A 17,610-nucleotide genomic window follows, 5' to 3' on the forward strand; every position below is an offset into this window, starting at 1 on the left:
AAAAGCTGTGGCTCAAAGCCAAAGTCAGGCAAGCATGGAGCAGATGGAGTCCTGGCAAGGCCTCCGCTGTCCCTGCATTAGCAGCATCTGCTCATTACCCAGAACCCTCGCCTGCTTTATCTAATGCTCCAGGAAAAGCATTTTGATTTGATTCATTTCAGTTCGGTAACGTGCAACACAATTAGTGGTAAAATCAAACTGGAGGACTGCCAGTGCTGACAATAGGAAACAAGGCAGAAGAAATATGAGGCCAGTGGGTCGGAATTCAAAAATCACAACTGTGGATCAAGTTGCCAAGTCCCGTTGCCCCAGGTGTACACACAGTGGCCCCGCTGAGCACTGGCATGGGCGGAGGGAACTTCATTTTCTCCCCACACGTTTTTCTCTCATTTACCTCTCCTTGCAGCTTGTTTCTCAGAGGAATTTTTCTTTAGTGCCATCACGGAGTTACAATTCACTTTGGATGCAGGCATCCCAGTAAGACAAATCTTTTTCCTTGCTATATTTCGTACGCCTTGGGAAGCGTTTGCTACTACCGAACCAGCAAAACAGTGCTGTAAGGCAGGCACAGCGCGAGCAGAATTTGCCTGTTAGCTCTTCCCTGTGATCGGATGCCAAGGACATCGCTGCGTGAGCTCTGTTGAACTGGGAGAAACTGATGTTATCTGAACGAGTCTGCGAGCCAGGGATTCGACAGAGAAGTCTAGACTCTTTGCCTGACAGCACCACCTCCAACACTAGCAGATGGTTTCTCTGTGTTAGTCAAACTTACAAACAAAGAGAAAAGGGAACTGGAAAAGTACAACAAAGAACAATCAAACACATTATCTTCAAAGTCGTCCTCCCCCTCCCCAAGTTTAAAATAATTCTCTCCACCAAACTGTAAATATATGCTTTCAGATTCCAGTTAGTAAACATTTCTAAAAATCAGTCTTTATAATTCCCTATTCACATAGAAACTAATCTATTCTGACCAGGCTTCTCAAATCAGAGAAACTGCCATATCACAGAGCCCATTAAAATTTCTACCCAAAAGAATAAAAGATGCCGAGCTTTATGTAAACTAGTTTAGTCACAGCACACACAGGACTGACAACAAGGAATATGACAGAAAAAAAACCCTAGACAAATTATCAGATTAGTCAGTTAGGGAGACTAGAAAAAACAAACAAAAGACCCTCTGCTAGTCATCGTTTGGCACACTGGACAGAGAGCCAACACTTAAAACTATCACTGTGTTACAATTTCCTGTGGCTCGAGTAAATAATGACTATTCTGTAATACCAGACTTGCTGTTGTCCAAAAACATTGCCTATCAATAATCTTTAGCCACAGAAAACCATTTTAGCATGATCCATTCTAGAAAAACAGCTAAAGATGTTGATTATCTTAAAACGTTTTTTTCCCCCCACATATAAAACATTTAATTTACTTCCAAAATAAAATATACGGATTAGAGATTTTGTTTGGATTACTCATCTTCGGTTTTGTTTTCGCACGCAGAAAAGCCAGGATCAAAGATATTATGTGTACAAAGCTCCTTAGCTTTAAAAATGCTCTTTATTCATACCCAAGGAAAGGTTTTTAAGTGTCAAATCATACATTTTAAAGAAAGATGATAGGAGTTGAGTTCTGCCTGCACAACTCAGCCTGGGATCCCAATTGGCTAGCACTGCCCAAACCGGACTTTTTTTAATTGCTCTTCCCACGTCCAGTAGATGTACGGTCTCTGGCCCTTGTTGCCCATTATAAAAACATCTAAGTATTTTTAAAACAATGCATACGACCAGAATTTTATTACAGTTTCATTAAATATTAGGTCACAGTTTTTGTTTCTCTGTATCAAAGTATATAACAACCCACAATTGCAAACCAATACTTCAGTTAAGAAAATGTGCATCCACACACTATGCCAAGAGCAAGACAGGACGCCGATTAATCAGACATGCAAGTTCACCATTATTCCCATAATAAAGCCTCACAGCACCCCAAGGGAGTTTTGGACAGAGGAGAAGGCTGGTGGAAGAATATTTAATATTTTTATAGCAAAACAAGTTATTTGCTTAAGATAGTTTGGCTGGACTACAGCCTGGCACTCAAGCTTTGTGTAGCAGTTCCAGTAGGAATTAAACATCAGTTTTAATGGGTGCTATGTTCCAATGCCTCCTAATGCATTTAGGGTTATTGGCCAACTTTCTCACATAAAAGCAAGTGTGTGCATGTGTGTGTATACACAGGATTATAGACACACAAAAAGCTGAGCACAGCTGCTTCATCTTTGTAAAGCTTTTTTTTTTTTTTTTTAAATAGGGAGGAGAGTTGTGGTTACTTACCGTCCTCATAAGCTGCTACAGCCAGAGAGCTGTTTATCCTCACAAAGGAGACATGTGGCTGAGGTCCAGCATCACCAGGACCGTGCGCTGGTTCCAGGATGGGGGCTGTGTAGTCCCAGGTGCGAGTGTCCCACAGCCTCACTTCTCCTGATGTGTATCTAGAAAAAAAGGCTATTATTCACCCCAAAACATCTGAAAAGAGGTAGCTGCAGGAGAAGGGAGGAAGAAACAAGAAGTGTCTTAAAACCCAATGCTGTTTAAAGCTCCCAGAGTGATTCTCCTCCTGTTACACACTCTGTGTACAAGCCCACCAACTTTGCTCATTTTATTCCCCTTTACTGAATGTAGCATCAAGTCTATCAAGACAGGCAGGTAAACTGGAGCTACAAGAACACCGCAACCGAGCTACCACAGATACCTACTATCGATACTAGCTGTACATATAGAATGCAAGGAGAGCCAGGCTCATGGAAATGAGTCTAAATTACATCATGGCAAACTTCAAACTGTTTCCTTTCAGTCTTTAAAAATTTGTGATTGTGGCTGTGCCAAAGAAAAGCTGTTTAATAGAGTATTTATGTACATATGTACAAGCACTCACACACATCCAACCTACTGCTCTTTGTAGAAGGAAACTTAATGCCTCATCAATGGATCAGATTTGCCTACATCTCTGAAGACTAATTAATTTATTAATACATTTAAGTGTTGTCTTTAGAATTAAGACAGTGCTGCCGCCTTTGCAGAAGGTGCTCTCACTGAAATATCAGAAAAAAATATAGTTTAACATCAAACCATAGTTTGCCAATGAGAAAATAAAAAATAGAACTAAACTTCTCAGATAGTACTGAACGTTTCTACATGAACGAAGGCTGTAACACAGCAAGCAACACAGAAACTGTTCTGCGCCGTCTATGCCGTGGCACACAACATACTACTAAAGAAAAAAACCAACACTGCAAGCAAAGGAGAGGAGAAGCTCCCTTAATGACTGGTTAAAGAACACAGTTCAATAGTCATTTGGAACAGGAATAATTACTTAAGGTAAGTTTTGACAGAACCGTGACAATTAACACTGTCAAACAGTCTCAGATGTCGTTCTGTGCCATACCCAAGACCTGGATTCTGTCGGAAAATGGAGGACGCTTCCTGCTCTGTCAGCTTTGTTGTTATATCCTGACTTTTGGGGGAAAAATATTTCAAAGGAATGATTCTGATAAGCCCCAAAGGTCTACTGGTTAGAAACCCGGCTGTCCTATGTTTATGAGGAAGCTAAGAAAATAGTTACTTACAAAGGAGGTGAAGGAAGGTGCTTAATAACAGTCTAGAGGATGTTGGACTTCAAGTCAGGCTACCCAGGTCTTTGGGGAGTACCATGCAACTGGGCTACAGGTACTCTGGAGCAGATTACTTCCAACATCTCTGAGTGAAAATGCTCCACTTTATACAACTAATTAAAGTGCCCGAGGGGGCAATGAAATCTGTCAAGCAGAAAGAGATGCACATTAATTCTCTGCACTGAATCGGGAAGAGAGGAGAACTGCGTCCTTGTCACCTGGCTTCCTCTTCAGCGCTTTACACGGCAAGAGAGAAAAAAATGAGAGAATAGGGTGGGGCAGCACTTATCCCTTTTCCCCCTTCTGCAAGTGAGGCCCAAATCCCTCTATAAATCTTGCTTTCATTTCCAATTTACAGCAGCATTATTTAAAAAGAACAGATCAAGAAAGAAGCTTCCCCAAAGCAAAGCTAAATGTTTCGTGTTGGACTGAACAAGCAGTCCAGATTAGTCCACAACACACACCTTCAGTTTACAAAACTGAGGAATGCTCATTTCAGATACATTTTAAAATTTGGAGATAAAACACAATGGGACAGGTAATTGCACGGATCTGTTACAGTCCCGTTCAACAAGACACACATAACATTTTGGAAGCATTTTAATTTTGAGCTGCTTTTTGTTTTCCTTTGTCTGGGTTGGTTGGTGTCCTGTTTTCAAACCTCTCCTAACTGCAAAGAGTAATGGATTATTCTCGAGGGGGGAGCCAAAATTCTCCTGTCGTTATGTGACCCTGAAAAGTGAGATTCAAGGGGGACATCAAATACTGGTAGAATTGACAGAAATATGTGAGAGAATATTCATTTTCATCCCCAAAGAAGCGAGGAAGAACAGCATCTCCTCCTCCTGTATACACATACTTGCTCTCACATAGTCCAGTCTAGGAATGTAAAAAGAAAGAGTAATAGACGAAGAAGACAGAGTGACAGAAATAGAGAAGAGACACAAGGCTAGCTAATTCTGAGAGCACCGTTTCTGCAGCACAAGTCATCCAGGGCTCAAGACATGCTACCATCCATGAAAGACAACATGGAGCACAGTCTTGGAATTAGAGATCCAACATCACAGTGCCACAATAAGTGCTTTCATTTTAGGTCAGAATCCAACCACGTCAAAATTTAACTTCAGCCATTGTTGTGGTTTAGTCCCAGCCAGCAACTAAGCACCACGCAGCCGCTCGCTCGTCTCCCTTCGCTTAGGTGGGATGGGGGAGAGAATCAGAAAAAACCTTGTGGGTTGAGATAGCAACCGTTTAATAGGACAGTCAAGGAAGAGGAAATAATAATGATAATGATGATAATAATAATATACAAAACCCAAGCGATGCACAATGCAACAACTGCTCACCACCTGGTGATTGATAGCCAAGCATTGATTCCCGCCCTGCAGCCAAGTCCAGTTTATATACTGGGCTCGACCTATATGGTAGGCAGTATCCCTTTTGGCCAGCCTGGGTCAGCTGTCCTGGCTGTGCCCCTTCCCAGCTCCTTGTGCACCTTCCCACTGGCAGAGCGAGGGAAGCTGAAAAGTCCTTGATTTAGTATAAGCACTGCAATTACTTAGCAACAACTAAAACCTCCGTGTGTTATCAACATTATTCTCCTACTAAATCTAAATGCAGCACTATACCAGCTATTAGGAAGAAAATTACCTCTATCCCAGCCAAAACCAGGACAGACATTCTTTGTTCTTGAAAAAGAACCGGAACCACCTCTACAGCTAAGCTCAAACTGGAACAGAACCATCAAATGTTTCTGACTACCAGTTTGAAATAAATTTGACTGAAATTCCCATGTGTTTGTGCTGGGACCTGTTAAACACAGAAACTGGCTCTGCTTGGTAGACTCTGCCTCAGACCACCCTGCAGCCTCCTCATCCTCACCCCCTTCCTCTCCAGTGATGGATAGGTACACGCTGAAGAATTTTCACGTCTATACCATGAAGCTGCGCTGCTCTCCCACCCCTGGCAAGGACGTGTTGAACACAAGAGCTTGTTACGTGTACCCTGGGCACGCTCTAGGGGGTCAGAACAATACGTAAGAGGATCCTGGCCATAGCGCTCGTGCCCGTTCTGCCATGAGACAGAGCACTGTACGTGCTGGGGGAACCCTGCGAGCACCCACCAAAACCCACCTTCATTCGTGCCTGTCCAGAAATCCCACCAGTGCACTGCAAGATAGGACAAGCGCTTCATGTTCGTCAGGAAGAGGAAGGGAATAGGGCAGGAAGGCACCTTTGCCCCCATCCCTCCCACCCCCATTTCTCGCTCAGCAACACCACTCACATCCTTCCCAGAGCAGCACGCAGCATCTCAGTCCCACGTGGCAAACCTAAAGGATTTGGAGAGATGTTACGAGACCGTGCCGGAAACATAAGTGAAGGTCCAGGTTTGGGCAGGGACCCAGCATGGGGAAATGGAAGATATAAACCATCTCCTCAGCTGACAACACCCTCCGTTGGCCATCACCACCGCATGCCCATTTCCAGCATACACTGGGGCTGTACCAGAACTCAACTGGAAGAATTTCAAACACGGACAAAGCCAATTCAGAACTAAAAAATTTAACGGTTCAACTCGCTGCTTTTAATGCTGTTGTAAAGAGCAACACACTTTCAATTTGTAACCACAACAAAAGGCTTTTAAACTATTAAAGCATTGCCTTGCTGTAAAAAAAATAAAAAGGCTGCTTTATTGCAGATAATTGGCAAATCTGCCATATCAATATAGATGGCTGAAGGGAAGAACACGCTGCACTGTACAGAACCTATTTCTGGATAATTTCAGTATTTCTATTCACTTCCTACCACAACAGCCTTTATACTTCACCATGAAAATTTGTTTGGATTACCAGCTCCTGAATGAAAGAACCCAAGATTTAAGTCTTCTGCCCCAGAACAGACACAGTCCTCCAAACTCATTCACTTACTGATTCTTCTATTGAGGTGACTACTAAAAGCCCACATAGCTTTCTGCTGGAGTGGAAAAAAACCCCAAACCAACCAAAAAGCCAACCTTGCTGTTTAATATAACAACAAATACATCTTATTTGCTATAATACCAACAGCATTCAGCTGCTGCTTTTTTCCCCCCGACGGGTGTATTGAGATGATTATTGCAGTGCCAGGTAAACACTCCAACATCAAATATAAGCCACTTGCATATCCCCCCCCCCAACAAACCACCACCCCAAAACCTACAAATTCTGGGTTCTCAAGTTCAAACAAAGAAAAACCCACCACATTAGAGACCATACCCGATATACTTCATTTAGAAAGGCTTTTGAGTCTTGCTTTCCTGAGTACAATAGGGAGCAACAATAACTTAAAAAGACTGTTGCTTACAACCCCATGTTTCCCCCCTCCAGACACTCTCTGCCCTGATGCCTTCCAAAGTGTTTCATCCATGCAGTGCCTGGCTTTCGGCTCTGGGTCCACATACTTCCCTCACCAGACACTGTCATCCTCCTCTTAGCGTTCAACAGAGACTCTCCACCCAAGTCACTCAGCTTCTTAGATGGACTTACACTTCACTGGGCTCTTGTTCTGCTGAACATCTCAGTATATATACATGAAAAAGTAGCAGGAGAAAGACAAGAACCATATTTTTCTAACTATACTTCTTCCCTTTGACGAGCCAGTTCTGCAGTTCTGGACAGACGTGTATACATCTGTAAAAATTAGTCTGCAAATTCAGCTTAAGCTTTACAGATATGCATGAAGAGCTTGCTGAAATGGGGCAATGCATATGGTATAAAGAAAATGAAAAAAATTAAATTCATATGGCATCTACAAACATACTATAATAAAAATTCCTACTATAAAAAGTACTGTAATAAAAATACCTACTCACTAATCAAAAGCATTTCAACTACTTTTTATTGGCAGTAATGTCAGAATGAGATGAACAATTTCCTCGTGCCCTCTCTCGAGTGAAAGCAGAAGACTGAAGGAGAAGGAGCTAGGGGTTAAAAGCTGCTGATGTCCCACGATGGCTGGGAAGCAGGTGGTGAAGTGCAGAGCACATGTGGGAGGAAGCAGAGATGGAGGCTGGGCACCGCTCTAATGAAGTGGTGCTGAAGAGGCAGACGATTTCATAAGGAGAAAAACATCAGGAAACTGGTCAAAACACAGACTCTCATCTGAAAAAGCTCAACTGTGTTGGATAGCAATAGCCAGAACAAATTTGGGGAAAAGGAGAAGGGGGAGGCTGATCTCTCTCCAGAGCCCCAGATGTCTTTATCGTTGCCTAATGACAATTATACTCAACCAATTAAGACACTGCTATCACAGTTGCATTGTTAGTAAGCCTTTGGCCCTGAGTGTTGATGGCTGTCTAATTAGTGTTTGTGCAAAGTACAACTGCAACTAATATATAAACTGACAAATACACAAAAGAAAAACTGTTAGCAGGAACATTTTCAAAACAGTTGAGACTCTACTCATTCAGTCCATGGCAACAGCAAAGACAAACTGCTTTCCTTCATGGCTTGCTTACTGCTGGCACTGCAGAATTTCACTTCAAACAAGCCGGTCAACTAGACTGTCGCTGGGTTTCTGTTGAAACAGGATGCTGGTGGCAGTCCGTTTTGTAGGCTGCCTCAAGCACACCACTCCAGGGCAAGCCTTACTACCCTAAGTTGGTCTGAACACCAAAGACTTTTGATAAGACACTTCAGAAATCAGTTTACATATTCCATATTTTCTCTAAAGAATTTGTAGCGAGAAAATAAAAAGGAAGGAGAACGAAAAACCTTTGTCTCACAGTCAGGTTTGATTTCCAGAAGGCAAAGTCTGTTCAGTTTCCAGATACCTGCGGTGCTCAACAAAACAAAAAGACCCCAACAACTTTGTTTCAGGCAGTCAGTGACCATCTGTTAATACTCAAAAGATCTTATTATGAAGTCCTTACAATGTCAATGCAATTTATTGAAGTCAGTAGGAATTTTGCTCAAGTAACAATCTCTAGCTATAGCTCTGTTTAAATGGATGCCTGTTGATAAGCAAGTAAAATAATGAGTATTTTGTATTGCCGTGCTGCAACAAGCATCTCAGACCTTTCATCCTTATTCCAGCAAAAGCAACTAACCAGTCCTTCATGTGCTTAATTAAGGTATCTAGTTAGTGACCCCCTCAGCAGGTTTAAGAATAAGGTCCAATTAAACATGCAAACCCAAGTCCAAACACCTTTGTAAGTTGGTTCAAATTGCTCCCAGAGCTTCATCTTCTCTATAAAGCTCAAGTTAGACAGTGGTAATTCATAATGTTCAATTGCAAAAAAACTCTTCATCAAAACCACTGTAAGTTGGAATATACCTCAGTCGCAACACACAGTACTGAAGTTATTAAATGGATTCTGTTAAATTTTTTTACACTCAGTGTTAAGACCCCAACTCTTCTCTGAAGTGAGGGATAACAATGGACTGCTTAGATATACTTACCACAGTGTGAGATGCTGCACAGAGGAAGGCTAGATGAAAGAGGTAAAAGTTCCCAAGCCTTCCTGTGTTCTTATTTACAGTTATTTAGAGACAGTGATTTTGCCGCTACGTATCTAACCGGCAGGCAGCTTGGCTAAGGGATTCCTTAAGGAAAGGATTTGGGAAAAACAGTCTAGTAGCAGTTGAAGAGTACAAAGGATGGAGTAAAGAGAACTACTTTGTATGGCAGAAAAGAATATAAATAGAACACAATGACAGAAAAATTAAATACAAATGGAACAGAGAAAATTTTGTGCTATTACATAGCGTGGTAGAAAGCTACACCATAAAATACAAGAAAAAAAAAAACAGATGGGAGTAAACCAAACCCAACATTTGAAACAATCATAATACTGATAGAAGAACATGAAGTAGAAAAGTCATGTCCCTGATTCCATCCCAGCATTATTTTGGGTTGCTTGCTATATAAGAGCAGCTATGAAAAAAGTGACTAACTTGTACCAAAACCAATCTGGAAATATTTTAAGACTTAACATGTAGGAAACACATTCTGAGCATCCCTATGAACAGTTCCTAAACTCTTTCACTGGGAACTTGACTTTCCAATTTATCAACCCACATCATCTGTGGCCCACACTCACAGAAACTGAGCGGCAGAAAGCTTATATCCTCTTATTTAGGTCTTATTTAGGAAATAGTAGCTCTAGAAAGTGGGTTAAGCTGCTGGAGATAGCATGTGGTTCTTCTGCAGCTTATCATTGTTATCCGTAACAAAATTAACATTTCGCCACCCTAAGTACTTCTGTGTGCCTCACTTTCATATTAATTTTAAGTGCATGCAAATGCCATACCAAGGGAACAGAAACAAGCCAAAGGGTTATATGGTAGGCAAAACATTTTAATGAACACTTACAAACGCAGAAGTTAGAGAAAGCCAAACTGTCTCTAGTAATTTCTTTTTTTACAGGCAAGAATCTCCCATCTTTTACATCAAGGTTCCAGTGGCTTGCACCAGCCCAGGCCCATGAATTAAAGCAGCTGCTCTGGCCAAGGAAACATATTACTGTGGGTACTGCCCAAGGGTACTGCCAAGGCAGGAAGAAAAAAACCTAAAATCTTTTTCAAGAGAATTTAAGAGGAAACATGATGCAATTTGGGCAGGATCTGGTCCATCAGCCCTATTATTTCAAAGGAGAAACATGTAATGCAACAAATGAAACAATGGCTCCAGCTTCAGATACAGGCAAGAAAACAGAATTTGGAGATCATGTAAATTGATATGTTTACCTGTTGGAAGGAACACAAACTGCACCACACTGCAAACAGCAGAGGGGAAAAGTATCACTTGAACCCTAGGCACTGATGGCAACAGCCCAGAGGCTGGTAGGTTGTGAAAACAGCAAAAATGAAGTGTTCAAGAAGTTTACCAGAAGAAGGATGGGTTTGTCTGGCCTTGGTAGCAAAACGGTCTTTACAGGCTCAAAAGTAACTACTGTGACTTCAGAATACCGGGCGTCTCCAGGCACGCAGCGCATCTCCCTACAGCAAGGTGTTCCTCTGCATCCAGCAAAACCTATACGTAAACCAGTAGCTTCATGGTCAGGCAGGCTGGAAAAGCAGCTTTCACAAAGAGTCAGTATCAAGCTTCTACTATTGGTTTCACCTGAAAGGCTCTTTTTCAGAAGATGACAGAGAAGCCAAGGTGTTTGTCACTTAACACAACCTTACCTAACTCCTGTAGTTTGTCATCCAACCCCTCTGAACTCATGATGTCAGCCTGTTTTCAACCCTCCTAAAGGTGACTCACTTGAAAAAAAGGAAGACTGACACTTACTACTTCTTAACAACGACGAGAATGAGTGAAGAGAACACAATGGGTGTGGGGAAGGTTGAAGGAAAAAGGCATGTATTTTTACCTTCTGCCTTACTGCTTTGCTTTACATCCAGGCTCTGTCACTGGGAGGGGAAGGAGAAACCTATCAAAGTTCTGCCATTATACAAGTGAAATTTAAGCAATTAAATAAGGCAGGGGTTTATTCAGGCTGTTTAAGACTTCAGCTTGTTAACTTTTATTCATTTTCATTACTAATTAATATTTTGGTTTCCTCAGGTCTGCACAGTGAATTAAGATGCAAGAGCTAATAATAAATACCTTGAGAATAGCCCACAAGCCCTATAGCAAAAAAAACAAATTAGATGAGAGTTGACATGAAGTTTTAAAAAGTGCAGAAAAGTGTTTTGAAGCCTTTCGGGCTAGTTTCACACATCATTATGAAGCTAAAAAGAGTGGAAAGCCCATTTTTTTAAAAAGTCATTTGCAGGTCACCTTTGAGCAAGAGGAAAGCAGCGTGGAAGGTGATCTTAGAGAACAAAGAAATCTACCACATAGTAGCAGCTACTTTTATATCCGTATGTTGCTCATAACAACTTAAACTGAAAGGCCCAAATTGTTCGCAAGTGCTGCAGTGTTTAAACTGTAAATCCCATAAGAATGGAGATTCAGAATGGAGACAACTGTATGAAAATTATTTCAGTGCATTTAGTTTCTCAGTATGAGAGAACAAAAACGTATCACTACCTCCAAAACAGATGATTCCCCTAACCACACAGGGTATTTAGAAAGTTCTTCTTTTGCTTCTCATTGCCTGTGTCAAGCATCACTTGGAGAAATACCATCTGTGCCAGGTGTGCTCCACCCTGAAAGGGGAGGAAGTGTTAATCTGCAGATTTATTGAGGCACTCAGAGCAGATGAATCTCACTAGCCCTAACTCAAGAAATAAAATCTCTATGAAAGACGACAGTACTTACTGGGGGAAGGAGGAAACCCCTGAAGTTAAAATGTAAAGAGAAGAACCAAGGGCTGATTCCCAGCCGAGTCTGTAAGGGGCGTAGGTCTCCTCGCAGCATCTGCTAGACCGGTCTCTGTGGCACAGCAGAGACGTGCCCTTAAATCTCCATTTATGCAAGCTCTTAACTAACCGTCCACCACCCCCTCAGCCAAAGCAAGCTGAAGAAAAAGAATCAGATACCTTTATATTTCTCAGCCTTTGGAAGGGTGGTCTGACTCCAGATCTCTTCTGTTCATCTTCATTTGGGAAGCTTTCAGAGCTACGAACAGCAGCAGGAAAGCCACAGATGCCCTTTCCACAAGCATAAAGAAGTTAACACAAGGCACCATAAAACATCACCTGACTCACAGCAGACTCGGTGTGGTTTTACGGGGCGAGTTGTGAGGTGAGATGATCACCACCGACACAAGGCAAGTTTACCACACAGTTTCAAGGACATCCACACGGTAAGTATTTCACATGGAGCCAGTTAGACAGCAACAGTCTCACAACACGTTACGGACACGTTACACCACAGGATCCGCTGTGTAACGACAACACAACTCAAACAAGGACCGGAAGCATGCTCAGAGATTGGTATTTCTAGGAGGACCTAACCTGCTCATCTGCATGGCTGTCAACACTGCCAAGAAAGAAAAAGTACCAATGTTGCTGTCTGAATATGTGCTTGCTTAAAAAAAAAGGAAAAAAAAAAAGGAAAAAAGAAAAAAGAGAGAGATCGGTTTAAGATTTTATTAACAGAAGGTGAAGAAATCCAGACATTCTGTACTGAAACCAAACATATGACAGTATTAGATACAGTGAACCTAATCATCAGTATTAATTTATAAAAGCCAAGCGGGCAGACATAATTGCTTCAAGTAAACTCTGACTTAAAGAAGAAACTACATTTGAATTGAATATGGAGAGGGGGGAGGAAAACATCCCTTTAAAGAAGATCCTTCGAGACATGTAACTGTAGAAAGGCTGGCAAATACAGCATTGATTGGGAGTGAGGTAACCACAAACACCACTGTCTCAAATGAAAAGGGATTCAAGGTCTGACCCAGAAAACAAGCATCGTAACCGCCGGGATGAAAATTTAATGATAAACACAAGATGCTCTGCATGCAGGCCAGATTGAATTATCTGATGTCAGCCAGTAAATGCAAGGCGCTCTGAGAAAGAGGAGCCGCTAGCAGCCACCTTCAACGCGCAGCTCAGGTTGCACTTAATCAATCCTTGATATTCTGCCATCTTCTGGCTTGAGCTTTGGCAGCAGCATGGGGAAAACAGAGGAGAGTGCATGAAATAGGTACACTTCTCTAAGGGAGAGCTCACCCTGTATAGTTTATCTTTGCTTCCTTACACAAAGTCAACAGAGATCTGCTCCTGAACCAGTTCAGGCAAACTATGCCTCTATGTATTATACTTGTAGCTGCTGTTTCAAGTCACTGCCTATAACCTGTACAAATTCCTTTTCAGAAAGATTTAAAAAAAAAAATGCTCTACAGCTAAAATAAAAATTATTCCACTCTCCAGCAGAGTTCGAAGCATTATAATGAAGCATGCTAGTTCAGGTCTATCATAGCACAAGTTCAAATCAAATCAGATTTTTCCCAGACTTGCTCCAAGACCCCAAATACACAACCACCCGAGCATTTCTGCTGGAGAACCTCTCTCCCCACCCCTTTGTTAAATTTTTATAACCATTCTCTGATCTCCCAAGATCCTGAGTTGAACCTCCCGAAACAGGGAGCAGCTGCTATACACTGCCACGGTTTCCAGCTATAAAGACAGTGTGTAACGCCTGGCTGGCCTGACCGAGCCGAGCCAGAGCGTTGCAGCTGCTCCCCAAAGTCAGACAGCAAAAACCTGCTAAAAACTGAGTGGCCCTATTTTTCTCCAGTGCAGCAACCTGACTATAGAAGAAAGGAAGGCAAATGATGCCACAAGCCACTGCTCAGAAAACCCCAGGAAATGCCTGGGGGTTAGCTTTAAGATCATCACCAACTTCTCTTGCATAGTCACATGTCTGTTTAGCTTTATGTACATGGCAAGTATCACTGTAATCTGTGATTAATCACATGTAAAGCTAAGCACGTAAGTGTTTGCGAAACTGGAGATATAATCATTAAATGTAACAGATAATTGATATTTATACTGAGAAGAAAATTGACTTCTGTTAACCTCAGCTATTAAATTACTTCTTCAGTACTGAAAGAATGCAACAGCTAGCTATTGATCACCAGATTCATTACACTTTTATGGCAAATTTGAAAGCACAATGCCATTAAGTACAATACTATAAGCTGGGAAAGAAAGGGGAGGGTTATGTTTGGATTTAAAAAACAAAACCAAAACAAAATCCCAACAAACTTCTCAATCTACCTATCCTAAATACTTATCAAATGCACATAATGAACAAAGTCTTTCCCTGCACAATCTGCTAATGTCCTTGGAAGTTTCAGTTATAACTTTAAGTCTGTCTTGTTTGGTATTTACCACGACAAACCCTGAGATACTATTAGGTGGGGTGTGACAGTGTGCTACTGTCTCACAGACTTTGAGCATTGCTGGCAGAACAACAAATTCATCTTTTGGGCAAGATTCTCAGACCAGTTTTCTGCTTACAGCAATTTAAGAGATACTTTCAGAGATCTCAAGCTACCAAAGCAGAGTGAATGGCAAGTAGTAAACAGCAAAGGAAGTAACGTTTTGTGTTCTAATATTCTAAACATTTCATTTACTAACCAGGTAAAGTCTGGTTGTTTTATCAAATATATGCTCACAGCTTATAAAAAGATACTTCATTAATAAAACTTGTTTTCTCAGAGAAGGGAAATTACTGAAAAGTAGTATGAGTGAAACCCATAACATCACTTTTCCTAACGGATATGCATGTGCAGCTTTTCCCTCAGTGGTCTCTTACCTGCTCACCTATTATCATGAACTTTATGGAATCACAGAAATCACAGAAACACTAGGTTGGAAAGGACCTTCAAGATCATCAAGTCCAACCATTAATCCAGCGCCACCATGTCCCCTAAACCATGTCCTGAAGCGCCACATCCACACGTTTCTTGAACACTTACAAAACCTACATTCTTTAAAAGCACCACCTCTCTTCACCATGCCAGTTGAGGCAAACTCACCAAAAGAATCAAGAGACACTGCACAAGCTGAGGAACCGATATGGTAAGACAGTGTGAAGCTGTGTAAACCCAACTTCTGTAATACATCAGGCTAAAGTGTGGGCTATTCGAGTTTGATATACGGGATTAATCTCCTTTGTTCATTAGTTCTTTAGAAATTAAATTTATCCTGCCTACCTTCTATATACTGCATGTTTGGACTTAAACACAATGGAGACAATGAAGAAAAAGAAGAGCTAGAAGTTTTGGCAGCAGCGTGGAGACAACTGGGGTTTGTGGCTCCCAAAAAAGTACAGGAGGTTTCATTAGATACAGTGGAACAGATACAGTAGTGTAGATCCCTAACCAAGGCCAGGAAACACACTGCCCAAGCTGAAGGGCACAAAAGAAGTCGGGTTGCTATCCGCAGAGCTGGATCCCAGCTGCAGACCACAGCAGGCTGGGGGCTGCGGTGTCTTATCAGCGGCCCAAGGAAGTCTCAACATCAGGCATGAGTTGACGCATGGTCTGCGGTACTCCAGCCACACAAATTCTTCAAGCCTCTCCCCATGGCCACTGTTTAGGTTAACCACTGTGTGGCACTGCCCCTCTAGAGGTCATAGGCTACATAGCTCTTCAGCGGAACTATTTTCATTGCTGTAACGCAACCAATTACAGCAGCGAAAACACCGCACGAGAAGCGGAGAAAAAGCAGCAATAGTTAATGAATAGGATGGCAGAGAGAATAGAAAAAATTCTCCAAATGCAGAAGTAAAACAAGTAGATGCAGTAGAGTATCTACTGGAAAAACACAAAAAACCAACCAACCCATCAAAGATTAAAACTCCCCTTTCACTCCTGTTGACTGCTGGTTTAGATTTCTGCTTTCAGTTGTCCAACAGCATTCAAAAGCATTTCAATGTATATAGGAGTTATCTACGTGCAATGTATTTCAAGGCACCTTATAACCAATGAGTGAATCTTACAGTATTTTTTATAAATAGCCTTCTCTAATCCCACAATGCATAAGCATACCATTAACGTGAATTGCTACCATAAAATATGGAACGCTGGTACGTTAAGGACAACGTCCTCCAACTGCCCCCAGGATGATATAATTTGTATTTATTCATGTGACTTCTGGTGAGCTCCTAATTACTGAACCTGTAAAATTCAAGCAGAATGTAAGAAGCCTTACACCTACTGAGACAGCCACGGTAACCTCTTGCAAGAGTTTGGGAGGTATTTAAGAGTGTAAACCAAGTGAATAGCTAACACTAAATCAAGGTCCTGACAAAGCTTTATATTAGGAAAAGAGAAGTTTGAGCTTCTCTGTTTCTTGGGTGGGTTTTCCCTCCCTCCCAGATTTTCTTTTAAATAACAATGGAGAAAAGCAACAGTCCTCCTGAAGTTATCATGCCACAGCACACAAAATATTCTTGTGATTAAGAAATTTTTATGGAAGATAAAGAAAAAGAGTATTTTTCAGTACATGTGTACAATATTTAATACATTCTGGGTGCTTCCACAACAAAAGAACAGATACAGTTCATCAGAAAATACTATGGTCTCTACAGGGACTATATGCATGCAAGAGAGTTTTTTTAAATAGTACAACAAAAATTTGCAGTGCTGAAATGACTTGTAGGTAACCATCATCATCAGTGACTTCAAGGACAATCCACCTCACCCACAAAGGAACTGCAGTCAGAAAAATTCATTCTTGTTGCCTCAAATGGATGCTTCTTTTGAATTTGTTAAAAAGCAGTACATGAGACTTCAAACAGTGAAGATTAAGCGAGCATTACATAACCTCATACTCACCCAGCAATAACAACTCCATCGCAAGAATGTACATCACAAAGAATATTTCCCAGCTCGTATCGCAGCTGGCTCACAGCACCGATGCGGTTCTGCACACAAAGACAAGACATGGTGTTGGGATTGCAGTAGATTCATCGACCAAATTAATTTTCTGCTTTGTGGAAAACTCCGAGTTTTGCTATTGCTACTGACAAAGTCGCAGTGCAGCTGAGAGAGAAGACACATTTATTTTATGCTTGCTTTCTGGAATTTTTACAGACAGAAATGAAGGAGAAAGAAGCTCTCACTGTTCATTATCACTCATAGTCTTTAGGTAGAGAAATCTATGACCAGGGGAAGGAGCCTTCATCTTAAAGGCTGATTCTCATTAACAAGGGATGGTTGAAGTATAAACATCACTCTCTCACCAAAGTCAATGGAGTAGCATAGCAAACAGAAAGACTCACTCCCAAAAGTAATCAGTCATTGGGGAAAAAAAAAAAAAGGTATTACAGCTTGGGTAAAGTCTCATAAATCCTTCAGCAGCTTTCCCCTTTTAACTGGCAAAAAGAAGTTGCAATACAAAAGACCAACTTTTCACTACCACTTGCTTGAACCAGGTTCCCATTTTTCTACAGCATCTGGATCCCATTAAAGAAATTCCCTTTTACCTTCCAGTTGGTTTTCAAAGTGCGCTCTCTGGCACGGCAGTTCTTGAGGGCAAGCTTCCAGCAGGA

The 17,610-nt window shown here is 41.5% G+C and overlaps 1 protein-coding gene across 1 annotated transcript in view; it reads right to left on the reverse strand.

The window, feature by feature from the left end:
* Window positions 1-17,610, reverse strand: part of LOC104628269 (F-box/WD repeat-containing protein 8-like) — a 34,543-nt gene that overhangs the window by 9,823 nt on the left and 7,110 nt on the right. The window contains 3 exon segments of the mRNA XM_010296796.1: window positions 2,334-2,491; window positions 16,895-16,983; window positions 17,545-17,610. The exon segment at window positions 17,545-17,610 is cut by the window's right edge and continues 15 nt beyond it. Of these exon segments, the coding sequence (XP_010295098.1) occupies window positions 2,334-2,491; window positions 16,895-16,983; window positions 17,545-17,610 (313 nt within the window).

The sequence above is a fragment of the Phaethon lepturus genome, unplaced genomic scaffold (assembly GCF_000687285.1).
Source record: "Phaethon lepturus isolate BGI_N335 unplaced genomic scaffold, ASM68728v1 scaffold16701, whole genome shotgun sequence".
In the NCBI taxonomy this organism is placed as follows: Eukaryota; Metazoa; Chordata; class Aves; order Phaethontiformes; family Phaethontidae; genus Phaethon; species Phaethon lepturus.